General features: G+C 38.5%; 1 protein-coding gene and 1 non-coding gene across 3 annotated transcripts in view; one reads left to right on the top strand and one right to left on the bottom strand.

Annotated features, from left to right (window-relative positions):
* The first annotated feature begins 12,985 nt into the window (after window positions 1-12,985).
* LOC121254274 (aspartic proteinase 36-like) overlaps window positions 12,986-27,709 on the top strand; it is a 30,861-nt gene continuing 16,137 nt past the window's right edge. Inside the window, exons 1-6 of one of the 2 annotated variants that reach the window (XM_041154258.1) lie at window positions 12,986-13,356; window positions 13,631-13,760; window positions 13,919-14,166; window positions 17,065-17,292; window positions 18,167-18,329; window positions 18,439-18,512. In XM_041154258.1, the coding sequence (XP_041010192.1) occupies window positions 13,118-13,356; window positions 13,631-13,760; window positions 13,919-14,166; window positions 17,065-17,292; window positions 18,167-18,329; window positions 18,439-18,512 (1,082 nt within the window). In that variant the 5' untranslated portion in view covers window positions 12,986-13,117. The remainder of the gene's footprint in view (window positions 13,357-13,630; window positions 13,761-13,918; window positions 14,167-17,064; window positions 17,293-18,166; window positions 18,330-18,438; window positions 18,513-27,709) is intronic. The other variant, XM_041154248.1, reaches the window with a different exon arrangement.
* LOC121243652 lies at window positions 21,595-21,712 on the bottom strand. The gene has a single exon (XR_005936212.1). It is a non-coding gene; the product is annotated as a 5S ribosomal RNA (ribosomal RNA).

Genomic DNA, 27,709 nt, shown 5'->3' with positions numbered 1-27,709 from the left:
ATTTCTCAAAGGGCATCAACTGTATGAATATGTTGATGACTCATTCCTTGCGCCCCTTCCCATTCTTGATAATCTACCAAATCTAGCATATACAAAATGGGTCTTACAACTGATTATTTCAAAGATTCTATTTTTGCACAAGTTCTAGCTTGTTCTACTTCTCAAGAGGTTTGGTCTACTCTACACACACTCTTTGCTGCACAATCCACAGCACATATCATGCACACCAAATACCAACTTGCCACTCTCAAGAAGGGTTCTTCCTCAATCACAGAGTGCTTTAACCAAGCTACCTCTCTTGCATCTTCCCTTCGGGCTGTTGGCCAAGCTCTCTCTCCATCCGAACTCACCATCTACCTCCATACTGGCCTTGGTTTTGATTATGAATCATTGGTTACATCACTTACAACTAGACTCGATGCTCTTTCCACCCCACAGATTTACAGTTATTTGTTGAATCATGAATCTCGTTTATCACATCAAACTAATACATTACTTTCAGAAACCTTTCTTGCAGCAAACGCGACTTCAACTCGCCCAAATGCCTTCCCCTCAAATCGTGGTAGAGGCTCTTTTTCAAGAGGGCGCCGTGGCAGTGGCCCTAGTAGAGGAGGTTCTCAACTCCCTTTTAGTCAAGCTGCACCAAGACCCTTCTGTCAAGTATGCCAGAAACCTGGTCATACTGCGTTAACTTGCAACCACAGATTTGATCAAGCTTATCAAGCCCCACCACCATCCTCTTTTGTTGCCAACTACACGGCCTTACCTCACTAATCACCTCAAATTTCTCCCATGGCACCACCATCCCATATTTGGTTTCCTAATACCGTAACCACCAACCACTTCACATCAGAATTCTCCAACGTCAACTAGGACTCTACGGTCTATCAAGGTCCCGATTAAGTTAGCATTGGTGATGGTCAACCTCACCGATTCAAAATGTTGGATCAACTCACCTCTACTCAAATTCAGGCAAATCTCTTCTCTCTCGATTGCTTCATGTTCCCTCTATTACTAGATATCTTCTCTTCGTTCGTCAATTTTGTTTGGATAATTCTGTGTTTTTTGATTTGCGCACTCGGGGGGCTCTACGTCAAGGCCATGTTAGAAAAGGATTGTATGAACTTCCATTGGATGCCACGGCCACACCTCAAGGATGCATTGGTGAACGGACCTCTCCCAAACTTGGCATAACCGACTTGGTCACCCATCCCCTAGAACAACATCTTTTACTATCCATAATTTTCATCTTCCCATTGAGTCTAAAACCACTATGTCACCGTGCCAAGCTTGTTCGGAAGCAAAGTCTCATGTTCTTCCCTATCCTCCCTCACCATCTAGGTCTCTTAAGCCTTTTATTTGACTAATTTTAGAAGTTTGGGGACAGGCTTTTGTGCCTTCCTCCAATGGTTGTAGGTTTTATCTTCTATCATTGATGAATTTTTTAAGTATGTTTGGTTTTTCACTTTGCAATCTAAATTGGATGTTTCTACTTTTTGCTTGGCCTTCTTTACATATGTTAATAATTTCTTTTCATCACAAATTAATTCCATCCAAACCGATTTTTGGGGGGGGGGGGGGGAGAGAATTTCGACCCTTTCAAAAAATTTGTCAATCCCTTGGCATTCACCATCGCATCACTTGCCCATATTCTCACCAACAAAATGGAATGTTGAATGCTTGTATCAAAATCGAACTCTCCTTGCTTGCTCATGGCTTGGTTCCTCAATAATATTGGGCCGAGGCCTTTCAAACTCCGATCTTTTTAATTAATCGGATGCCCACTCAAATCTTGAAAAATCAATGTCCATTTCAAGTTCTTTTGAATCAATCTCCTGGCTACACCTTTCTAAGGACTTTTAGATGCTTGTGTTGGCCCAACTTAAGGCCTTTCAATCATCACAAATTGGATGTCTACTCTCAACCTTATGTTTTCATTGGTTACACTCCGGATCACAAATGATACAATTGCCTTAACATACCCACATGTCGTATCTACATTTCCCGATATGTCCAATTTCATGAAACCACATTTCCATTTGCTCAGCCCAGCCCAAAAATTCCCCACACCTCATTGCCTACACGGCCAGCTATCTTTGCATAGCCCGTTCCACATCATCTTCCCATTTCCCAGCCCATTACAAATTATCAAAGCCCACAGTCCAATTCAGCCCCTACCTCCTGTTTATTTTGGATTCTAATTCACCTCAGCCTAACATCTCATCTCAACCAACATCACTTACACTCTCCAGCCCAAACACGTTATCTCCTGAGCCCCATATCCATGTCTCTTGCTCTCTTGCCTCTTAGGTCAATTCCCTCTCCCTTGGTACCTCATCACACTGCGCCGTCTTCCTCTCATCCCATGATTCCTTACCCAAACACTACATCCCACCCCATGCAAACCCGTTCCAAGAACCAAATTCATAAACCCTTACAACGCACGGAAGTCACTATCCCGTGGCCCATGCCCAAAACCTCCCTCACTCATCTCTAGGTTTCTTCTATTTCTCTCGACAAGGCTCCACAAATCTCCATTCTTGAGGAACCACAGTCCTTTACCGAAGCCTCTAAATACTTTGTATGGCGCGAAGCCATGGCAACTGAGTTCCATGCACTCTTGCAGAATCACACTTGGTACTTGGTTCCATTTTCCTTTTCTTTCAACATACTCGGTGCCAAGTGGTACTCAAAACCAAACGCCATGCTAATGGCACCCTTGAGCGACGGAAGGCATGCATTTGGCTAAAGGGTTTCATCAGTAGGAGGGTTTGGATTTTACAGAAATATTTAGCCCTGTTGTGAAACCTGTCACTATCCATTTAATCATTTCCATTGCAGTATCTTCCAGGTGGCCATTGCATCAGTTGGATGTTAAAAACGCATTTCTACATGGAGACTTGGAGGAAGCCGTCTACAAGCAACAACTTCCAGGGTTTGCAAATCTCTATTATCCTCATCATATATGTAAGTTATGAAAATCTCTGTATGGTCTTAAACAGTCACCTTGGGCCTGGTTTGCTAAGCTGAGCAATCAGCTTCTCTGCTTAGGATTTTATGCATCAAAATCTGACACTTCACTTTTTATTTACACTACTGAATCTGATGTTATCTTTGTATTAGTCTATGTGGACGATATCATCGTCACAAGGTCAAATCCGAAGTTTATTTCTTATTTTTTCACAGCTCTGAAAGTCTCATTTCCAGTAAAAGACTTAGGTCATTTACATTATTTTTTAGGCATCGAGATTACTCGTGATACACACGGTCTGTACATGTCCTAGTCCAAATACATCTCTGATTTATTAACATAGACAAATATGCATAATTCTAAATCTGTGTCCACTCCCATGTCATCAGTTGCTAAGTTGTTTGCCCTTGATGGATCTTCCTTTGAAGATCCTCATCTATATCGCAGTGTCGTTGGGAGCTTACAATATCTGGCCTTTACACGGCCATATATCTCCTATGCTGTTAATGAAGTCTGTCTATACATGCCTTGTCCTAGACTTTCCCATTGGCAAGCTGTGAAATAGATCCTTTGTTACTTGCGTCTGACTCAAAATTTTGGTATTTATTTTTCTGTTTCTTCATCCTTTTCCTCGTCACATTTTTTGATGCTGATTGGGCCGAGTGCCCTGATGATCGTAAGTCCACTAGAGGATTCTGTGTGTATTTTGGCTCGCATTTAATTTCTTGGGGATCAAAGAGACAACCCACCATTGCCAGATCATCCACTGAGGCCAAGTATTAGGCCCTTGCTAATACTACTTGTGAAATTATTTGGTTACAATCCTTACTTGGGGAACTTAATATTTTTCTGTCTGAACCACCAGCTTTGTGGTGTGATAATCTTGGTGCAACATATTTATCTGTTAACCCTGTTTTACACTCTCGCACCAAACACGTTGAACTTGATTATCACTTTGTGAGAAATCGTGTAGCTACCAAAACACTCAAGGTGTCCTTTATCTCATGTAAAGATCAAATAACTGATATCTTTACTGAGCCGCTGTCTATTGCTATATACAATCTACTGCAATTCAGCCTCACCATTTCATTGGTGCCCTTTGGATCAAGGGGGGCTATTAAGGTCTCCAACCACAAGGACATCATTGCACCACGTCCTAGCCACAAGAACAACTCTGTCCCACGTTCCTCTTCTGTGCTGCAGGACCTTAGCCACGATGATAAAGAAAATACCACTGCACCTCACCTCACTAGTGTGCTGTAGAAAATCAAGTCCGAATGCTCTGCAAGAGGCTTTGCCAACAAACGACCAGTGAAGCATTTCCACGCCTAGCATCTTCCAGAATATTCATGTATAATTATTCTTGTGATATGAATTGTTTTGAGCAATCTGTAAATGATCTCCTAGTGTATATAAAGGAGCTGAAATACTTTGTAAAAGCGTGATAGAGAATTGAAAACAGAGCCCAAAAACAGAGGCCTTTCATTTACACGTTTATTCAAACACTTAGTGTGTACAACTTTTATTCTTCTTCTTCTTGCTTTATCGACTAGCAATGTAGTAGCCATGTGACATTACAACAATCAAAGTTTTAAACATGATCCCAATAATTCCACGCCAATCACTTAAAAATAGGGGGTTCAAATCCCAAATATACCTAGAGGGATGAATATGTAATTTCAAAATTTATTGAATTATTTAAATCAACAACCAATCATTCAGGGCTTGTTTAGATAGTGAGATAAGATGAGATGGTTTTAGATGAGTTGAATAAAATATTGTTAGAATATTATTTTTTAATATTATTATTGTTTTGAGATTTGAAAAAATTAAATTGTTTATTATATTTTATGTGAGAATTTGAAAAAGTTGTAATGATGAGATGATGTGAGATAGGTTGAGAGTATTTCTGTATCCAAACGAGATCAGATCGCAAGAAATAATCAACACATCAATTTTGGTAACGAAGTGGAAATCTGTTTGAAGAACGTTTTCAAAATCTAAAATCACTCTAGGTATAAGTCACTATCTAAAATCCAATATAGAAATTTAGTTTGTTACAACTAATTTAGAAACACTTACAAGACTCTTGAAGTAGCTAAATCTAGCTTGCAACGTTACGAGTATCCCACTCAATCTCTGCACCTTGGCAGCTCCAAACCATCAGCCTTTCTATAGTTTCACCACCAGCGCCAACTCAATCTTAGTTCCCAAGTAGCTCCGAAAATCCTTCCTACCAAAGAACACGTCCACACTAACGGACTCAGCAGTACTCTAACACGAGCAAAATATGATGAATGTTTGTTATAAAGAGATAATTGATTTTTAATGCATAATGTATCTCTTAGGGTTTTCTCTCAAGAATAAAATTAATACGGCATCTCTGGCCTTTCTTCACACCCTAGAAGTCCTGCATATTATTCTATATATACTCAAGTTTAAGTAGACTACTTAAAGAGTCTAAACACTAGTGAAAAAAGATTCTCGAAATTCTCGTTCGAGCAAACTATCGAGTGAACTTTCTATTCAGTTTTTTATTCCTATAAACATTGGATTTTGAAGATTTTTATGAAACATGAATTTGTAGATAAATGAGTTAGCTTTCCAACGAAACCATTATCAACTCAATCCGATATGGGAATAAAAAGTTAGAACTGATTTAATTCGGCTACATTGATCTCATCAAATCTTGTAAAGTTGCAATCTTTATACTTTTTATTCCAGTTACAGCCTAAACTCTACTCAACATGTTTACAACTTAATTGGACTATACTTTATCATAAGAATATGCCACCATATTATTTTTAAACTAATAACCCCATTTTAAGAAAAATAAATATAAAATATAAATTATTGCATGAAAATTATATACGTAAATAAACAAGAATTATACTAAAATTTGGTCAAAATTGAAATGACGATCACTTTCAAAACTTGAAATCAAATATGTGCTAAGATGTAAAAAATGAATAAACTACCTCGGTCCAAAGAAGATATTAAACTTTTCTTTTTATATTTGTGCAAATTCATCATTTTAAAATAGTCAATGCAATAAACATAGAATCTGAACTAGGACTGTTCATCCGAGCCGAGTTTAAACTTGGCTTGGAACCTGGATAAACTAGATTCTGATTACAGGTTTCGACCCAGATCAAATTCGGACTGGAACCTAGATTGCAAAACTGGACCTATCCGGTCTGGGTACCGGTTATGTAACCCGGGTACCAGGTTTAAAACCCAATACCCAAATTTACAAAACAAAATCCTACGTTTTAAAAACCTATCTTTCTGAAATACCCATTGTTTCCGCCACCCCCTCTCTCCCCTATGCCCCATTCGAGTTTTGAAGAGAAACTATTGTTCAAGCTTCGGCCGCTTTCAACAACACGGTTGGGTTGTACGCGTTGTTGGGATCCAAGGTACCTGGGGTCATGGGGACGCCGGCATGGTCGACCACCTGAGAAGGACCAGGGCCTTGATTTTAGGGAAAGCTAGTCTTACAGAGTGGTATGGTGTTCAGTCTTTGAAGATCCCCAATGGCTGTTGTGCTAGAGGGGGATAAGGCGTGGTTAGTATATTATGTGTTTTCTTTCTCATTCATTTTTCCATCAAAACAAATAGAGCTTAATACGAGTTATGGAAAAATAAATACAGAATCCATATATGGAATGGAGGGACCCTAGCCTTCTACAGCTTAGCCTTCCTCTTCTTTAGGTAAGACATGGCTTTTGGGTAAGATTTTGTTCATCATAAATGTGTTTTTTTTTTTTTTTGGTTAAAAAAATTTCTAGTTGGATCTATGTTTATATTCTTCTCATATTATAGTTGGAATCTATGTTGTCGTTCTTCTCAGTTCTCACATGATACGGGTTTTGAACAAATCTTATGTGGGTATAAGTAATACTTGGTTCTTTTGCTTGATGTGCCCTTTTTTGTAAAACATGGTTTTTATTTTTAAGTTTTTGAAGGTTTACGTTTTGGTTCTTCTGTTTCTCATGATCTGTCGACGTTTCCAGTATACACTCTCGATCTGCTCTTTTTACATGATAGAAACAATTTATTAGTTTAGCAATGAGTCATGATGTAAACAGATGCTTGATGTTTCCCTGTTTTGATGACAATGTTTGAGGAGTATTTTTATGGGTTAGATCTGGATTTTTATGACACTATCTCCTTTCAACTAGGACCGTAAGCTTTTAAGTTTAAAGAAACTTTTTAGCTTTTACCAAGATTGGCTCTCTTCTATTAATTTATATAACTTCTACTTTGCTTTATGCTTTATGCTTGATACTCATTGCATTGCTTCATCATAGCTCGAATTGTTGGGTGGGAAGCATGTGGTATGTATCCTACAAGTCTTGTAAAAACAATTGGGTGGGGTTGTCGGTGACATGGGTCTGAACTGTGACATTTTCCTTTTCGTGAATTGTCACTATTTTTCAGCTAACATTAGCTTCTTCTTGTTTTAGTTAGTGGTAAACCTAATTCGGTTTTCTTTACTTCAGTGTCTTGGGTTTTACTTTCAATTGTTTTCTTTATATGATATGGAATGCAACAACACCTTGAACTTGAAGGGGAAACTTTGTTTACTTGGCATAAACATGTCCATGTGTATTTCCTTTTTAAGCATGCTGTGAGAGATCAAATGTATTGTTTGGTGGTAGCATTTTTCTTTCCAAAAGTTTTGGATTTGATATCTTTGGTTTATTATTTGAGTGTCTTCCTTTTGTTATCTAGAGTTTCTGATGAAGTGTTGGGACATGTTGACTTGTCATTTTTTTTTTGTTATGAATTGTGAGGAACGTAGCTTGGAAATGTAATTTATCTTACTGTTTCATAAAGAGAAGAATTGGAATTTATCTCAAGGTGAGTTTTGTTCTCATCAACAATTTTGGCGTTACTATTTTTGTGTGAGATTAAAAGACTACACAGCTTTTCTAAGTATTCAAAATTTTTTGTTTTTTGCAGGATCTCTTTCAGTCAGTCAGATCACTTGAAGTTGCTACTTGGTGTAAGATTAAATCATTGATGGAAGACCATGCTAATGATTTTATAATTCATATCTTGTAATTTTGTATTTTATAATGTAATGTATAAATAACAAATAATGTAATATGTAGTGGATTGCATGCATTTTAGTTTTTCATTTTTATATATTTTTATTATTCTGGACAATATTAGTATTATGCTTTTTAATTGGACTTAGAAAAGATTTTCATAAAATATAGGCTTTTATAAAAAATTATGATTTTCAACATTTTTTTATAACAAATATAGGCTTTTACATAAAGGAAATTATGCTCTTGAACATGGATTTTTCTTGAATAGTCTTTAATATAATATAGGCATTTAAAATAAAAAAAATTAGGCTTTTAAACTGAAATATGGACTTTTGTATATAATAAATAAATTTTAAAAAAAACCTAGGTATAGTCCAGAACCTGAATTTCTGGGTTGTAAAAATCCAGATTAATCCGGGTTCCGGCCCTGGTTATAATCCAGGTATATCCAGGTCAGAACCCGGTCCGGATTTGAAATCTGGATTTTGGGCCGGGTATACCGAATACCCGGTCCAGTACCTGGTTGAACACCCCCTCTGAACTAATATACCCAACAACAATGCTACATACAACCGTCGGGTAATCGGCACCACGTTAGCTGATATATTTAATAAAAAAAAGAAAAGCAGACAAAACGGGAGGGAATAATTCAGAATTTCAATATAGCAATAGAAAACGTGAAGAACAACTCCGTTTCCTCACTGCGTCATCGTCGTCTTTAGGTCTCCGTGGCTAGCTTAAGGTAATACCCATTCGTGTGGGTGTGGATTTGGTCTATATTTTGTTGTTGAGTTTATATTTTGCGATTTGGTTTATATTTTGCTGTTGAGTTTATATTCAACTACAAAAACCCATTTGCTGTTGAATTTATATATATTTTGGTTGTTTTTGGGCATTTGAAATGGAGATTTGCGTGTGGATTTGGATGTTGAGGTTATACTTTGGTTTGGTTGTATTTGGGCATTTGAAGGGGAGGTTTATCTTCTTCAAGAAGTGATGGATGGTCAAATATCAACCCAGTTTTTTATTGCTAATTTACTTGCATCTGCTGAAGGGGCTTCTGGCTTCATGTCTGAGAACAATGCATTTATGGTGTGCTTTACTTCAAAGCTGCCCTTATTATTATTATTTTTTTCTGGAAATAATGTTCCATTGGTATGTAAGCTGTTGAGGTTATATTTTGGTTTGGTTGTATTTGAGCATTTGAATGGGAGGTTTATTGTCTTCAGGAAGTGATGGATGGTCAAATATCAACCCAAGTTTTTATTGCTAATTTGCTTGCATCTGTTGAAGGGGCTTCATGTCTAAGAACAATGCATTTATGGTGTTGTTATTATTATTTTTTTGGAAATAATACTCCACTGGTATGTAATTTGCTTTTTAAGGAAGCAACTGGAATGGATATAAATCTCTATATATTTGGCCACATGCCGTCAAAAAATCTACATATATTTCGTCACTTGATGGTTGCAAATGACTGCACAAGTAAAATTGGAAAAGGAAAAGAAAAATCATAATATTTATAGGCTATCAACTCAAGATCCATGCTGATGATTGCACAAATGAAGATCTGGGTTTGCTAAAATCTTAATATATCCAACTTCTAGTAGTAAATTTCCCCATATATATGCTTTTAAGGATGAGATAAAAATATATATTCAATTGTTGTCTCTGGTCGCCGTTGTGGGTAGGACCGAACTGCTTGATGCGATCACCAGCATGCGTTATTTCAGATCTGGTTTTTGATGTACATGCCGGTGATGATTTACTTTCCACCCGAACAAAACTGACTACAAAAGTCTGAGACCCCCAAAAGACCCTTCCCTTCTTCTCAATCTTTCCTCTAGAGCACATATTCGGTTCAAGCAAGTGTTTTTTTTTTTTTTTTTTTTTTTTTTTTTTTTTTTTTTTTTAAATTTTTTTGGCTTTCAATAAGAACACCAATGGTCTTGTAAATAAATTTGGTATCTTTTGTGTTTTTCTGGGGGAGGAATGGATTTATAAACTAAAAGTTTTCCAAGGATCCTAACGGAAAGATCTTGAAATAATTTTAGAAAAGAACAAGGATCATAATGCTTTGATTTGGAAACTTTCATTAATGTCTCGCAAAGATATTGATATTGTTCTCTTTATAGTTGGTTTGATTTGCTCTCTTTTCTGTTACTTAGGTCGAGTTTAAACATGTTGTAAATGAATTCACGTCTCACTTAATGCAAATGGATGCTGATGATACGATTGATGAGCCAAAGTCGGGGATGAAGTTTAATTCTCTTGAAGATGTAATGCAATCTAGGGAATTGTTGTGTAAATTGTCCCTTTTTTCATCACCTTTTTTGTGTATTGAATATGTAAGGAAGTGACTAGTGAGTCAAACATTTAGGTTTATGGTTGTTTTGTGCTACGCTAAGATTCAGTGTCTTTTGAAAATGTTACAGGAGTTGTTAGAAGGGGATTGACTTACCCTATTTCATCTACAAAGATGTTTTTTGCACATTGGATTGTGTCAATTATACTGCCAAAACTAGTATAGGTTATTATGCCTTACTGTCTTTGCAGTTATTGGAAGACCACTTCTAAATTAAAAAAAAATGTGATTTGTTGTCCGGCTTTATATACAAACCGTTTCCAATTAGCACCTCACTTATGCTTTCTGTTGAAGGCATTTTTCTAATGGATTCCTTCATGGAAATGGCGTTTGATGGCTTTCTCTTTTCTTTTCCCTTTTTCTCCTCATTATGCAAGCTGTATTTTACTAACAAGAGCATACTAACAACTTTTGCAAGTATCCATTATCAAAAGATGATATTACAATTTGCACACGCTATAAAGAATAACCCTTCAAACCCTGTCAGATATTTCCCCAATTCCTTGAAATACAGAGCTGATTTCCACAAAATTTTAGTTATATCCCTCTTGTTTAAAATGTTTTTCTAAAAACCAATGTTACGGTGTTTGAACTGTATAATATTGGATAGTAATCTGATCAACTTACTCTATTAAAAAATAATGTTACATATGATACAAATACTATTAAATCGAAGAATGAAAGCACAATTAAGGAACCCACGGTTTACAATTGCATTGTTACAACTTGAAATTATAGTTACACATTACACTGCATCCATATTGGATGGAAAAATGCCTATGCACAAGTAAATTCTATGAACAAGACAGACTCTCTTGACATCATCTTTGTTTTGTCTTGGAGTCAACACACAGCACCTGGGAACTATTTGGATGCATCCTCCAGGATAAAATTATGGTTCTACCACCACTTATTTCGACGCATCCAGATGATTAATTCGACATGTTCCGAGAAGAACTTCTGGGAGCTCCTCCTGCATGTTGCCCTGTAATTTTTTTTATTGGCGTTATAGCAAAGCAATCTTGCCAAAAACAATTCACCAAATGACTGCACCTCATGCCTCATTCGTGATCTCAGTCACATCCAAAGTCGTGGGTTAAGAAAGGCCAAATATCCTTTTAATGTTTTTGTCAAATTAAAGACTATGACAAGGATAACAATGATATTAACATCAAAGAATATGATAAGAATATAAGCTAGCTTTACGTGAACTGAGTTCCCTCTCGTCACAGATTTTACACTCCCTCTTATTACGCCCACAATATTCTCTCCCCCTCCATACTCTGCAACCTGTTCTAATAAGAAAACAGAGAACCAAGAATTATATATGCCTGAAGTAGCATAGCCCATGAAATCCAACTACAAAATTTAGATACTCCGATCTTAACTTTCCTTTCTCGTGTTTTGGAAACCAAAAAAGGAAAATGATAACTTTCTTCATCATACTCTCTTACCACCACTCCTTCGTCTGTGAGCTTTGTAATGTAAAGATCAGTTAAATTACCTCAAAATAATTTTTCCCAGAAAAATAATGCAGATCGAGTGCTTGACTGACCAAACATGCTTTCTTCCCAACACTATTTGACTATCCATGATCCCGGATAAATTAATTGAAACCAATGCAAAATCTGAAGAACATGGCCAACCTGTTTCCAGAGGTGGGGAAGAAGACGGCTTCGTGGCTCAGAAGATCTGGGGAAGACGAGGGAAAGGCAGAGATTCGTCGGCTTCGTGTGGGTCCTCAGACATTCGTTGCTTGGGGAAGACGAAGGGAGGGAGAGAGAGCTGGACTGCTGAATGAGTTCGAGGGTTGAAGATGATTGAAGGGAGAAAGGGTTCGGGACACGGGAGGCAATCCAGGGCTGAAGGAAAAAATGAAACGCGCCGTTTTGATAAATATCAAAACGCGCCGTTTCATTTTCCACGGGGGCAACGGTTCCCCGTCGCAGTTGCCAACAACATTTTTCGTCACCCAATATCAATATAAATTCACAATGTTTGGGGCAATCTGATCTTTGATGAAGAAGCACCGACGGAACTACGTCGCAAGTCGATTTGGATTAATTTGGGCTTAGTTAACCAAGCACCGTTGGGATCACGTTCACTCGGTTGGAAAAATTCTTCCCTTTGTTAAAAGAGTACCGTTCAAACCACGTGCACACCAACTCGGTTGAGTTGTAAAAAGTTGTACGAAAAATTTTATTCGTCATCTCCATATAATATATATTATATATTTTTTTTTATTAAATATGTGATATATGAAGGATGAGTAAAATAATTTAATTAATTTAAAAAAAATAAAAAAAAAAGTGTAAGGTAAGAATGATGAGTAGTAAAATCCAAATTGTATTCCGATTCAGTCATTGTAGGAACTCCTCATTCAATGGTATTAGCGATGGAAACAAGCTTGGCGTCGCATGACTCGGCATCGACAGATAGCACAAACGTTTGTGTCAAAAATATATATGTCAGACTAGAATTTACACAGTTCGCCAAAACAAAAGGAACACAAACAGCATCCAGACATGAGACGTGGATGGGTTTGGGTTTGGGTTTGGGTTTGGGTTTGGGTTTGGTTGGGTTAAGTCTCGGATGGACCTCCCTCTTCTACTCCTATAGGAAAGTCCAACTAATAAACCCCGTAGCCAGCTTTGGCTTCTTTCTTCCAATAGGCAACAAGTCTCCCCCGTGGACTGAATTCAATCTTCGAGGGTGACCCTCATGGCTGTAATCCTGAGTTCCTGCAGCTTTTGCCTCTTGCTTTTCTCCCTTCTGGTCACCCCTCCTATTGCTATTGCCGGAGTCTTTGCCCCCAACGGCGTCCTCAGCGTCAAGTACCGATACGCCGGCCTCGAGCGCTCCCTCACTCAGCTCAAAGCTCACGATAGCCGCCGCCAGCTTCGGATTCTTACCGGCGTCGATCTTCCCCTGGGCGGCTCCGGTCGTCCCGCTGCCGTCGGGTCCTCCTTCTACTCTTTTCTATTTGTTATTTTCTTTTCAATTTCTGAATTAAGTTTTTCTTTTGATTTCTTTGCACGCACGCGTACACGCGGGGTAAATACTTAATGTTGTCGTTCTTGAAAAGTTTCACTCTGTTCCAAGCGATTTTACCAGTGGGACTTCTCAAATTTACATGCTATTATTTCCATATCCTTGTGTATGTGATTGTTATTTTGGAATTACCATCGTTATAAAATCTTAATTCTTTTGTTTCAACTTTTGGGGATGCTGTAGGCTTTACTATGCTAAAATAGGGATTGGGACACCTCCAAAAGAATACTATGTGCAGGTAGATACTGGAAGTGATATTATGTGGGTCAACTGCATTCAGTGCACTGAGTGCCCCAGTAGAAGCTCCCTTGGTGTATGCTGTCTCCCTTCTCTACCTTGATTCTTTGCTTCTTCCTCTTTTGTTGTCGTTATTGTCCCTTTTTTTGGGGCCAACCTGCCTAGTGTTTTGGAGATCGCAAATAAATTTGGATTTGATTCCTTCTCTCTGATTCATTGTCTACCTTTCGACAGATTGAGCTGACGCTATACAATATAGACGACTCGGAGACAGGGAAATTGGTTCCTTGTAATAAAGAATTTTGCTTGGAGATAAACGGGGGTCCTTTATCTGGCTGCATGGCTAATATGTCCTGTCCATATCTTCAGATATATGGAGATGGCAGTTCCACTGCTGGATACTTTGTAAAGGATGTCTTACACTATGACCTGGTGTCTGGAGACCTCCAAACTACTTCTTCCAATGGAAGTGTTATGTTCGGGTGAGTTTACATCCATACTTGTTCCACCTATTAAGAAAAAAAAAAAGGAAAAACAACATCCATACTTGTTTTGTTAGTGAAGTTGTTTATAGGTATATTTTTCTGGCGGCATGTTCATGATTTCTTTGTGCACTCATAATATAATCTGATCCATGGTATACTTTAACAAGATTTCTGCATGTGTGTTCACATATTCATAACAGCATCAGTGATATAAACACGATACTTTTAGATTTAGGTTTTATAGGTTCTTCTTCATGTGAGATTGAGTGTGATGTTTAGTATAGGTTATAGATATGGGACTTGGTAGTGTGATGTTCTCTAGCTTTTTCCGCACCCTCTTACCTCAGACCTACAAGGCTAGAATCCGAATGTTCTTAATGGCGATTCCTTGTTGGCAGTTCAAACAGGTTTGTATTGTTTGTATGAATTTGCTTTCTTGTAAAGAAACTCTTTGTAGGGCTTTGGTGGATTTTTTGAGATTCTCGTTGAATACCACAGTGGTGGAAATGTAAGTTGCTGCTTTCAGATTCTGCATTTCCATTTTGATACTCAACTTCCTGGCTTACTTGTTAAAAAAAAAATTAGTTAGCTTCCTGGTTATCGTACAAATGGAAGTAGCCCAATGAGTGAATTTGGAAATAAATTTCTTTTATTTTATATCTATGCACAAGATTCATGTATTGTTGGCCAAATTGTAGTGGATGAATTTTGCAATTGGGATTTTTTAGATATGTAAATTTATCAGTTGGACTTGGAGTGCCAACTTTTGATTAATTTTTTTGGAAGTAGAAGTTTGGTATCCTTGAGATCTGGAGCATAAATGCGTATATTGGCATGACAGTTGGAGTCCAGCAATCTTGTTTGACGTTTGTTGAATATACTACAATGCATAAAGGTGGCGCAATGCCGTTGTTGCCAAGAGATGTAGGGTCATTGCCCCCTAGCACTTTTAAATAAAGTGCGGCAGTTTTACTTATATGCAAAAAAAGATGTAGGAGGGTCAAATTTGATTCAGGGTAGATTCCTTGGAATGTCTCAAATTCCCTTTTGGACTTGGCAGTAATGTCTTGTTAGGAAGTTTTTTTAGTGATGTCATTGAAGGGAAATATAGTTTGAGCTCATGAGCATGGTTTTTAAAAGCGATGGATTGGATCGTTTGACCAGTTCAATTGCGAACTAGGGCAGATACTGGTCTCCGGCCGATCTCCTAAAATCAAACCCAAAGAGTTCCAAGCTTGCTTGAGGAGATCTGCCACCATCCCCTCTGGTTCATGCGTACCCCTCTGGCTCATGCTCAGCCCCTGTCACTCTGTCTATTGGAATTGGGCTCTTGTTGATTGTTGAGACCAAATAAAAGATATAAAACTCAACAGAAATTGTAATTCTAGATAGACTCATGAGAAATAGTTTTGACCTTTTTTTTTTTTCTTGGAAGGCAGTTGATTGAAAATTTAATATGGTTTTTGGGTTATTTTTATTAATGATGAAAAGGGTGTCATCCCAGTATATAGGAAGTATACAAGAGATGCACCTACTAAACAAATGGAAAAAGATCTAAAAATTCTTTAAAAGTAGACAGAGAGAGCAACACCATTTTGGGCCATTGTCCAATGGAAAAGACTGATTACAATGAAAGCCTTGAGCTTCGACGCTGATTTTTTGCAATCATCAGAGCTGCACTTGTTTCTTTGTCTCCATAGACACCATAGCATGGATGATGGGGTCATCTTCCAAAAAGGTGCATAGTGATGGTTTCAAATCGCTCTTTCCAACATGTTAGAAATTCCACCATCTGAGAGACCTCACTATGTATAAGGAGGTAATCATGCTTCATAGGATGCTAGAGACCTCACTATGTAAAAGGAGATGATCCACCGTCTCACCACTTTTCTTACATATGCAGCAAAGGTTAAACACGATCATGCTTCACTTTCTCAACGTTATCAAAGGTAAGTATCTTTCTTACTACTGCAGTCCAAGTGAAATAGCCACTCTAGGGGGAGCCTTATTTTTACAATGAGCTTCCAAGGGAAAGGATTCCTGTCATGAGTACATAGCATGTCCTAAAAGAATTACGTCAAACGATCCTCTCTTAAATGGGGCCCAAACCAATTTATATTCACTATTTTGACACACCCTACAAGAGTACAGTAAGGGTGGCATTTTTTTGGCAGCAAAGAGTGTTGGGGTGGGGTTTCTTACTTTTCTTATACTTAGGGAAGCGAATTGGATTGGGCAGTAGAGGACGAATTTGGGAGCTATAATTTGATGTCATGGACGAGGCGCGATGTGTTCAATGGGTCAGCAGGTTCGGCATCTACTATAAAACAGAGAATCCACTGCAGACTGCTAGGCAGCATGTGGAATAGCCGAGACTGGACCTTTTTGGATATATAATCCTAGTCGAGAGTGGGTGTTACGGGAACAGCCCTCTGATGAAAAACTACTGGTGGCTTCCTAATTATAAAGGAGTTTGTTAATTGTAATATTTTTTGATGGCTGGAATGGATGTTTATGAGGCTTTTGGTTTGGAGTATGAAAATTGGAAATGTGATTGCTTGTGGGGAGGTAGAGAATGAATACACTTTAAGACTTTTTTCTTTATTTTCTCATATTGGTTTCTTGACTATCATGTAGTTCCCCTTGATGCTTTCTATTTTGTTCTAGTTTATCTTTTCGTCATATAAAATTTTTGCAATGTCTTAATGTCATTCCCATTCATAATTTTAATTTTTAAATTCCCATTCATAATTTCAGTCGGCCCGAGTCTTATTGCTGTTAAGTTATCATTATTTCACATGTTATGGTATCATCAACAAAATATTCTTTTTCTCTCACTTTTTCTTTTTTGGGGGTATTTACTATTTATGTCATGATTTTGATGTTTTTGCATAGGTGTGGTGCTAGACAATCTGGTGATCTAGGTTCATCTAGTGAAGAGGCACTGGATGGGATACTTGGTTTCGGAAAATCAAATGCATCAATAATTTCACAGCTAGCTTCATCTGGGAAAGTGAAAAAGATGTTTGCTCACTGTTTAGATGGAACCAATGGGGGCGGTATCTTTGCTATTGGGCGTGTTGTGCAACCAAAAGTTAACATGACTCCATTGGTACCAAACCAGTATGTGATGTCTTTTATAGGTGTTATGTTGGTCTTGTTTTCTCCTTTATCTTAAATATGTAATCTCAGATGTTCTTTGTGCGTGCTTTTTTGTGGTATTATATGGTAGACTAATTTTTATTTTAGATGGAATATATGAGATGGCTGTGGGATATCTTCAATTGGCGTCCTTAATGGGCACCACACTTAATGGACACCGCATCCGGATTACTACTCTTTTTTCATTTTAGCTCGCATTCATTTGTTTCAAGTAGGGCTACTCATAGCCTAAGACAAGCTGAAGGCTTAACAGAGGTCAATTAAGTAGGACACCACACTTAATGCATGATCAAGTGAAGCTGACCCCTAAAAATTGGAAAAATGCTCAAGCTTGAAGTCAGTGAGCAGGATATATTTTTTGCTTTTAATGGTTTGCTTAATTGTTTATGCTCTTTAAGAGGTGCATCTGCTGTGAGCAATTATCTGAAGTAGATGTAGTGTGTGGTTCAGTTTGGTATTCTCGAGTTCTCTATGAATGAGAGATAGAGGTTAAAAGTATTTTGCAGAAATTTTCTTACCTATAAAAAAAAAAAAAAATTGCTGAATTAGATTTCTCAATTACAGGGGAACCAAGAAGCCATAAATTTGTGAAGTAAGAAGACAGGAGCACCACACATACTGAAATAGAAGGCTATTTATATTAAATATGTTTATTGTCATGCATTAAAATATAGTAATTGAATAGAATTCCTTAAATATGTTGTTGATCTGTTGATAATTTGTATCATCTACATGTTTGTGAGTATGATATTCATATTGCCTTCTGCACTTGGACCTTTTCTTCTCAATCATTTGAGTTTTGTTGAGTAAACTATTTCTTCTTGTTAATTTATAGGCCACATTACAATGTTAATATGACAGCTGTTCAAGTTGGTCACGTTTTTCTAAACGTGTCAAAAGAGGTGTTTGAGGTAGGAGACAGAAGAGGGACAATAATAGACAGTGGTACAACCTTGGCCTATCTCCCAGAAATGGTTTATGAACCATTAGTAAGTAAGGTATGTGATATATGTGAGCCGTTAGCAAGGCACCTCATATATTAGAGTTCAATCTTGTTGGCTTCCTTATTTCAAGTTTTGTGCTTACATATTTTATTATCTTTAATAGATAATCTCCCAACAGGCAGATTTAAAAGTTCATACTGTTCATGATGAGTATACGTGCTTTCAGTACTCCGAAAGGTATGTTGCTTAATATATCACTGTTATATGGAACTTTTTTGTTAATAGATGCTAATATGCAGATGTGGTGTTGATGGCCTGTGAGAAAGGAAATACAGAAAGAACATGTCATCTAAAATTTAAGAGTGATTTTGCTTCCCAAGGTGTATGACTAGACTACCTTTGGTTGTAATACTCTCGGGTTCTCCGGTGCAAGCTGCAAGACACATGTATACACACACACAAAGATTAAAACGTGACCCTTATTTTTTTTATGAGTAAGAAAATTTATTAATCCACATAATTAGGCATAGCCCAAGTACACATGTAGTATACAAGAGTAAAAGCACCTGATTACAATCTATGAGCTATAAGTGACCCTTATAAATGGCCTTCTTTGATAGATCTCCCAAATGACTGCCACACTTGACATATGAAACAATTTGCATCTTCATAATTATATTTGGATGTAGCAAGTCTTCCCCAATGTGCTCAGTCCTTTCACAAACCAGGATATTACTATCAAAGTACATGGCACGTAGATTATGGCATCTTGGTAAGATTATAACTAAAATTCCATTCATTGTACAATGGACTTCATTAGTTGGCTTGTTTGAAGAAGAGGTAAGAGATTATGGAGCAAGTTGGGGCTTCAGCTGACCTACTAAACAACATAATTAAATGAATACTATGCATTGTGATGTAAAGCTCTCCAAGATGTAGAAGAAAGAGGACATAGTACCACGATCAATAGTTGATTGAGAACTACTAAATGCCAGGGTAACTGAAGTTTTGGGATAAAGAAGTATCTAGGTTATATAGAGAAGCCTTAGCAATCATGCATTGAGGTATGCGAGTCAATGATCCACAATGTGGCACAAGATAGTGCTAAAAGGTAGTTTATGCTTTCGGACAAACCTAAGCATTGGTGTGGAGAATTGTGGCTTTGATACCATACCAACTGATGTAGGGAAGTGGGAATCTGATACCCACTGATAGGGGTGAAAACCGACCATATCGGTGAGGTTTCGGTCCAAAATTGAAACTGCGCCGACATGTTTTTCAGGGGGTGATACCGACTGAAACCGGCCGATAAACGGGGGTAAAACTGGCCAGTGTAGTTTCGGCCGGTTACCCTCGGTTTATCGGTGACCCTGTCGGTTTCACTCCCATTAAAACAATTTCACAAATATGAGATCTCACAACAAATATCAGGAAATCTCACAACAAAAAATCACATATCACAACAAAAAATAGAAAAACTCAAAAATGAATCGGAGAGGGAGGTAGCCCTTCATCGGCCTTCTGTGTATGTGCTGTGTGTTATCCTATCAAAGCTGAGAGGGAGATGAGAGAGTTGAGAGCCTGAGAGGGAGATTGCATCGGAGAGAGAGAGATATGAGAGGGAGGTGAGAGAGCTGAGAGAGACAGAGAGCTTGGAGAGAGAAATGAAAGGGAAATGGTGTGAAAATGAGGGGGGAAGGGGGGGGGGTCGGGGGTTAGGGTTGAAGCCCTAACCCAAAACCGCGTTGTTTGGTGTATTAAACCAAACGGCGTCGTTTCATATATTTTTTTTCAAAACCCTGAGTTTAAAACGACGCCGTTTCACTTAAGTGAAACGGCGTCGTTTTAAACACGTATAATATAATATATATATATATATATATAATCGGCTGGTTCGTCAGTTTGAACCAGGTTCAAACTGGAACTGAACCGGCTGACGTTGGTTGCAGCCTATTTCTACCGTCGGCCGACCGGTTGCATTCTCCAGTGGTCGGTACACGTCGGTCCCGGCCGGTTTTAATGGTTTTTGTACACCCCTACCCACTGATGTAAGGAGGTGCTTATGGTTGATGAGATACCTATTAATTCAGACACTGTAAAAAGCCTTCTCCAAACTTGTTGATTCTTCTTATAATACTAGGATTGAAGGCATCAACATGTAGATTCCTAAGGGAAAGGGCTCAGGCTACAATCCTATTGTAGTATATGTGATGAGTGAATGAGTGAGATAAAAGAACAAAGGTTTCGAATTTTCTGAAGCAGTGGAAGGGTGATATTTTGGGCTTTCAAGAAACTATATTGAAACTTGTGACAAGGGCTGTTGTAAAGAGTTTGTGGTGATGCCAACATGTGGATTGGTGTAACCAAGGAGCATTGAGGGCTTTTGGAGGTATTTTGCTGATGTGGGATGGAAGGGTGGTAGAAAAGAGTGAGCATATGTAGGGGAATTAATTCACAGTATCATGTTCATTCATAAATGTTGAAAATAATTGTGATGGGGTTTTAAGGGCACGTATGAGCCAAATTTGGATAGTGTACAGAGCAGGCTCTGGGAGGAGTTGGCCAGTTTGACGATCTGGTGGACTTTTTGCCGTGGTGCATAGGGGGTGATTGTGATATTCGTAATAGATCAGGCACTACCATTCTATCCTCACATCTGATGGTGTTTCTAAATTTATTTTTGATCAAGGTTTTAGGGACATATCTTTGGTGGATGGAAGGTCTACATGGTCTTACAATCGAGACATGCCGAAAGGTTAAGAATCAATTGGTTACTTATTCCTATGAATGGGAGGCTCAATTGTTGATCTCAAAGGAGACTTCCTAGATTATTATCAAATTTTCCCTTTCTGCTTGATTGTGATAGGGTGCCGAAAGCACAAATGGTGTTTCAAATTTGAAAACATGTGGATTAAAGTAGACAGTATTGTGGGCAGGGTTAAGAAGTGTTGGTTTTCCTATCACTTCGATGGATCCTCTAATTTTGCATGGGTTTCCTTTTACCACGAATTCCATATTCGGGGTGTTTTTCATGAATTCATAATGAGCATTGAAATCCTCATCACCGCTTACTTGACTCACCTTAGATGACGGATTCTCTGGAAGTAAGGAACCCATCTCCATCTTCTACAACTCCTGGACAGAAACCAAGAGAAAATTCTCAAGAACACAAAAGCCCTCAAGAGAAAACGAAAATAACTTGAATCGCAACTCAACAGCGTTTTAATCCAAGTTAAAAATCACGATGAATCCATATTCTGGGTGAATTTGAAAGAATCGTTAACAACACCTTTTTTTTTTTTTTTATAGGTAAAAATGAGGGGTGCAACACGAGGACTTCCAGGAGGTCACCCATCCTAGTACTACTCTCGCCCAAGCACACTTAACTGCGGAGTTTTGATCGGATCCGGTGCATTAGTGCTGGTATGATCCCACCTATACGAAAAACAAGGGTTGTGCAGATTAAGGACTTTCATCCTATTAATTTGGTGGAGGTGTCTACAAAACCATCTCTAAAGTCCTAGCAAACATGATGGAAGAGGAGTTGGAGAAGGCAATCTCTAGGGCCAACAATGAATTCATAAAAGGGAGGCAGATTTTAGAAATAGTTCTAGTTGGCAATGGATGTTTAGACAACAGAATTCATTCAGGGATCCCAAGGGTGCTATGCAAATTGGATCTAGAGTAGGTATGATCATGTCAATTGGGATTTTTTTTTTTTTTTTGTATATACTGAGATGTGGTTTTGGGAAAAAGTGGTGAAATGGATTGCACACTATATCTCTATAGTGAGATTCTCTGTCTTGATAAATAGTATGCCATACAGTTGAAATCTTGATAAATAGTATGCCATACAGTTTTTTCAAGAGCTCTCACTGGTTGCAGCAAGGATACCCTTTCTCCCCCTTGTTTTTTGTAGTAATAATTGGTGGCTTTGCATAGAAAGTTATGTGATACTGTAGAAAAGGGGCTCTAACAAGGATTTTTCTGTGCGGTAAAGGGGCATTAATGAACTAGTAGTGTCTCATCTCCTCTTTTCAGATGAACACGATATATTGTGAGGATATCCAAGAACATTTTTGTCACTTGAGATGGTTATTTTTATGCTTTGAGATTGTGTAACACCCCATTCCCGTAGGATAGAGATATTACCAACATTTAAAACATAATGCCCGGTAGAGAGATTCATATCCTGAATTACCTCATTTATTGAAATTCATCAAAACATTAAAACTGAACTGAACATGATTGTTTTGGAAACTGAACGAAATATAACGAAACATAACTAATCCTATGCATGACATAAAAGAAATCTAATTCTGGTGATAAAATCACTTATTCATTTCTAAGTCTTGGTACTAGATCTACTCCTGGCCATTCCGCTCTTCATCATCATAGACATCATCTGCGAGAATCAAACATGGAAGAAACAAGAAACACACAAAAATAATGAGTTGAATACTCAGTAAGTAGTACGTCGTATCGTAAAATATAGTCCTTGCCTAACATACAATTCATCTCTAGGATACCCTTACGAACGTGCATACAACTTCATGGATTTCAATCAAATACGTAACATGATCTTCTGGAAGACTTTACATACATATATCATCACAGATTTACATGGCACACATTTTCATTATTAACATAAGCGGAAGCATATATAATCAAAACATGTCATTGTGAATGCATAACGTCCTAGTTATCTTGTATTAACATGGAGTGAAACACGCTTGAGTCCGTGTTTCACTTAACTTGCATAACATGGAGTGAAACACGCTTGAGTCCGTGTTTCACTTAACTTGCATAACATGGAGTGAAACACGCTTGAGTCCGTGTTTCACTAAACTTGCATATCATGAAGTGAAACACGCTTGAGTCCGTGTTTCACTAAACTTGTGGTTAACCACGCTTGAGTCCGTGGTACCGTTACATTTCTTATCTTTCTTAATGCATGGGATTTGCTTCATGAACATCTCTAACATGGCATAATCTTGTACATGGTATAGCGTAACATGACATGACATGGCATATTCTTGTACATGACATATTCTTGTATGATTTAGCATGGCATATCTTTGTACATGGCATATTCTCGTAAGATTTAGCATGGCATACTCTTGTATGATTTAGCATGGCATAGTATAACGTGATATTACATAACATGCTATGAAGGTTTTAAGACGATCCAAGGCATACATGATCCAGGTATTACTTGAACATGGCATACATGGTTTAAGTATTACACAAACATGGCATATATATAATCTAAGCATTTCATGGACATGGCTTGCATAATCTGACTATTACATGGCATACTTGACTTTGAACTACTACTTCAACATTTCATGTCTTTCATGTGAATTTAGTAACATTAAATCAATCAACAATAAATTCATTCACTCAAGTATAATCTCATATTTCATCAAGATTGAAAAGTAAACTAACCTTGACTTGCCTCTTAGTGTAGCGTAGTTAGCAATCATAAGCACATCACATTTTTTTTTTTTTTATACATAATAATAATATTCACAATACGCATTTATTAATATGATCATACTATTTACCTCTTAGCGCTGCTTCCTGATTTCCAACTTGTAGCGCGTTACGGGAGAGAGAGGGCTGCGCGATGCTCACGAGGGAGAGCAGAGTGCGTCGGCGGCTCTAGGTGGCTAGAAGCGACCGGCGACGAGACTGGGGGTCCCTGAGGGGGTGGGTTCGACGGGGTTGAGTTGGCCGGTGTTTTCTGGCGCCGTGGGTAGGGCTCCGACGTCCCGGGGTGGACGACGATGGTTGGGCAGAGGTAAGATTTAAGCGGGAATGTTGTTTCTCTTGATATAACACTGTGTAAATCACAGAGGCTTGAGGGTCTTTTTATAGGCGATGGGAGGAAGCGACGTGGAGAGATTGGTTGAATTTTGAAATTGCCTAAACTTTAGGAACCTATTCTCACGTGGATGCCGTTTCTGAGAGAGTTTGAAAGGTTTGACTTGGAGTTGCTCAAACTCTGGAAACCGAAACTAGCATGGGGACTAAGTGGATAGAATATTCGAAGTTTTTAAAAGGAAAGGGATCACTAAATCGATCTATCTGTTATCACAAAAAAAATCTAAAATAAATAAATAAATATAAAGAAATTAAAATACCAATAAATGAATAAGTAAAATACTAGTTTTAAACCCTAAATTTAGACCCGTATGTTACAGATTGTTTCAGGTTTTATAGTTAACTTGGCAAAATCATAGATAGTCCTGGTGGGCAATGTGGAGGATTTTGGGGCCTTGGCGTGTATTCTTGGATGTTAAGTGCTGTCTTTGCCAATAGAGTATTTAGGTCTCCCCTTGGAAGCGTCACATAGGGCAAAATCAATATGTGATGGTGTCACTGAGAAAATGGAAAGGCAATTGGTTGTTGGAAACGACATATAAGCTCGTTTTAAGTGACTCTATTTGTTTGAAAGGATTTGGATAATGTTAATTCAAAGCACTCTTTTGAATTTGCCTTCTTAATTTTCTTTTACATTTTTCCCATTTTGGGAGGTGTGGCCAAGCACATTGAGAAGTTGCAGATGGACTTCTTGTTGGATGGGGAAGACGTGGTACATAAATCACTTAGTCATTTGATCAATGATTTGTGATGTAGAATCATTAGGTGAGTTAGGGTAAAATTTTTTTGTTTTTAATCAAGCACTATTGGGAAAATGGCTGCGGTGCCATGCAACCAAAACGGAGGCAATGTGGCAATTAGTGGTGGAAATTAAGGCCATGTTTGGTTAATAAAATTTTGAGATTTTGTTTGAAAATTTGGAAATTTTTTATTGAGTATTGTGTAGGTAGATGATAGAAAAATTTGAATCAAAACCTTTTTGAAATATATTTTGTATTGGGATTTGTGAAAGCGGATGGGATGAGTTGAAAAGCTGTTTAAATGTAATTTGTTTGGGTATTTTTGTTCTGGTTTTTGTAAAAGTTGTTTTAGTTTTGTGCTTTTGACTTTTCATTGAACTCTAGGCAAATGATTGGTTGAAAAGTTGGTACGGTGAATTATTTTGAGATTTGAAGATGTTTGGATTGAAGTTGAAATTTTACTGTGAAATGTTTTTTGAGAAAGGTTGAAACGAAACATAGCCTAAGTTTGTAGTTGTAACGATCCAAGGTAGGTCCAAGTGATATCTAGGTCCATATTTCGAAAGGACTAGTCAAGGTTATAATTGGACCTTTCATCATTTTTTTTTTATAAGTAAAAATATTATATATATCAATAAGAGTAACCAAGTACACTGAACGTATGCAAGAAAACACCTAGCCCATACTAGAGAGCTCCTAATGACCTAAAAAGCCTGTGAAAAACTACCCAAAATACACCAAGCCCGAATTGGAATAAAAAACACCTCCCCAACCCCAACCCCAACCCTTTGTTTCCTGTAAGACCAATACTCTACCCGAAACTCCCTCTACGAGAACGTCTTCATAATGCCCTTCCTTTAGTCTTCCCTCGACTTTAGCTACCACCTTTGGCGTCGTAGTTGATTGCCCAAGAAAGACGCTTTAACTCCCTGCTTTTCTTATAAAAAAAAACTCTCTGCTTTTCTTAAAACTTGATTTGGTTTCAAGCGAGTGGCTCGCCTCAATCACAGTGAGTAGTGTTTTATATTGGTTTTAACATCCTCCATGTGAGAGCCCCACGATATGCTGAATCTAGTTAACCTTATGCAGAACCCAATCCGATGGTGAACTCGCTATATTGTTTATCGGAGGAAGAGAAACCAAGAGAACAACATTATCCCCAGACACAATACCCAACTGCACTCCCGACCCTAGACATTCCTCCTCACAAGGCACCAACGGCAAAACCATAACTTCCCCCTGCTATATCTTGCATTCAAATCCCGAACCTCCTTAACAGCTATATGGTTGATGTCCATTGTTGTTGTCACCATTAAATGTTCCTCCCCTCCATTGACGAGGACATTGATTGTGTGTGCTCCACCCTCTGATGATCCCTTCTGTGCCGCTTCGTTAGATCCTACTACTCCCTCAGGAGGCATAGAGCAGGCAGGGGAAGCACTACCTTCTGTTATCCCATTTCATCTTCTAAAAGAGGCTCGTCAGTTTCTTCTGAAGTACTCAAGACCCTGGAACGACTCCCATCTTCAACTGAAAGTGAACCCTGGAAAAAAGTACCAACCCCATTAGCAACTGGTGACTGAGGGCAGTTAGACGACAAGCTACTGATGTCCTGAGTGACACCGGCATGAATAGTGATGCCGGCGTCCGATGACCCTATCTGTGACAGCATCGAAATGCCCTTTGCTAGCACACTTGAGGCCTTGAAACCTGTAAGATCTACCCCCCGCCCCCCCTCGTCAGTTTTCAACCCACCACCCAAACCCACGACTAGGTTCAGCCCCTTATCCACTTTAATCATGAAATCACTCACATACTCTATAACTCTCGTCAATTGAGCTTTAATAGCCCACAAAACCCCTTCCACTTCTCCCAATGTCACCTGGCAACCTGTCTCCTACAAGTGCCTTATCCTTTTCTTCTGCCGTGGAGCTATTCTTGGCTGGACTACTCGCCAGTGATCTCAACACCGAAGCGTACGAGGCACCTTTGACCAAGGAAGGCCTTCCCACTGTCTTTCCATCAACAAACTCCCCTCTGTTTGCATGCTTCAAAATAGCAGCTTTGGACCCAGTAATGCTTCGAATGGACTGCAGAAAACCTTTCCATCCAATGCCATTTGCGCCTTCTGGAATCACCAACAAACCTTTCCTCCTTCCAATCTGGAATTCTGAGAGTTGCAGAAAGCTGCCCCTTGCGTTAATATGATGTTGAATGATGAGAACTCCATTACTCATCCTTAGCTCCCTGAAGAATCCTTCATGACAGTGGAGTTACCGGAGCCCGTCGGTCTTGTCTGTGGTGGTGGCGGTGGCGGTGGCGGAGGCATAGGTTCGACGGTCGATGTCACCTCTGAGAAAGACAGAGAGAGAAGCTTGCGAAAGTCCAGGTCACCAGAGGGAGGACCTTCGCCGGATGGCCCTCAGCGAAGTCGTTGGGGCCCGTCGGCCTTGTCTTGGTGAGGTGTCACTCGCTGGTCTAGGGTGGGTGAAGGGTGGCGGTGGGTTTGGGTGCCTTAGGGTTTTCTCTCTCCTTAGTCCACCATATATCCTTCCAGGGACCCTTCATCATTATAGAGCGCTTGAACTTCTCCCTTCAAAGTAATGTGAGATCTCCATTCATCACTTTCTTATACAAAATCTGTTGTATTACAATCACCCCCCTTACATCCCATATGTCCTCATGGGGCTGTTCTATCATAGGCAACATGGCTCAAATCCCACACTTTTGGTTGAGATTGGCTCTAATACCATTTGTAGTGATCCAAAGAAGGCCCAAGCTATATTTGGGCCTTTACTCCAATTTTCA

Source organism: Juglans microcarpa x Juglans regia, chromosome 1D, assembly GCF_004785595.1.
Source record: "Juglans microcarpa x Juglans regia isolate MS1-56 chromosome 1D, Jm3101_v1.0, whole genome shotgun sequence".
Classification (NCBI taxonomy): domain Eukaryota; kingdom Viridiplantae; phylum Streptophyta; class Magnoliopsida; order Fagales; family Juglandaceae; genus Juglans; species Juglans microcarpa x Juglans regia.
This window is presented reverse-complemented; position numbering and strand designations above follow the sequence as displayed.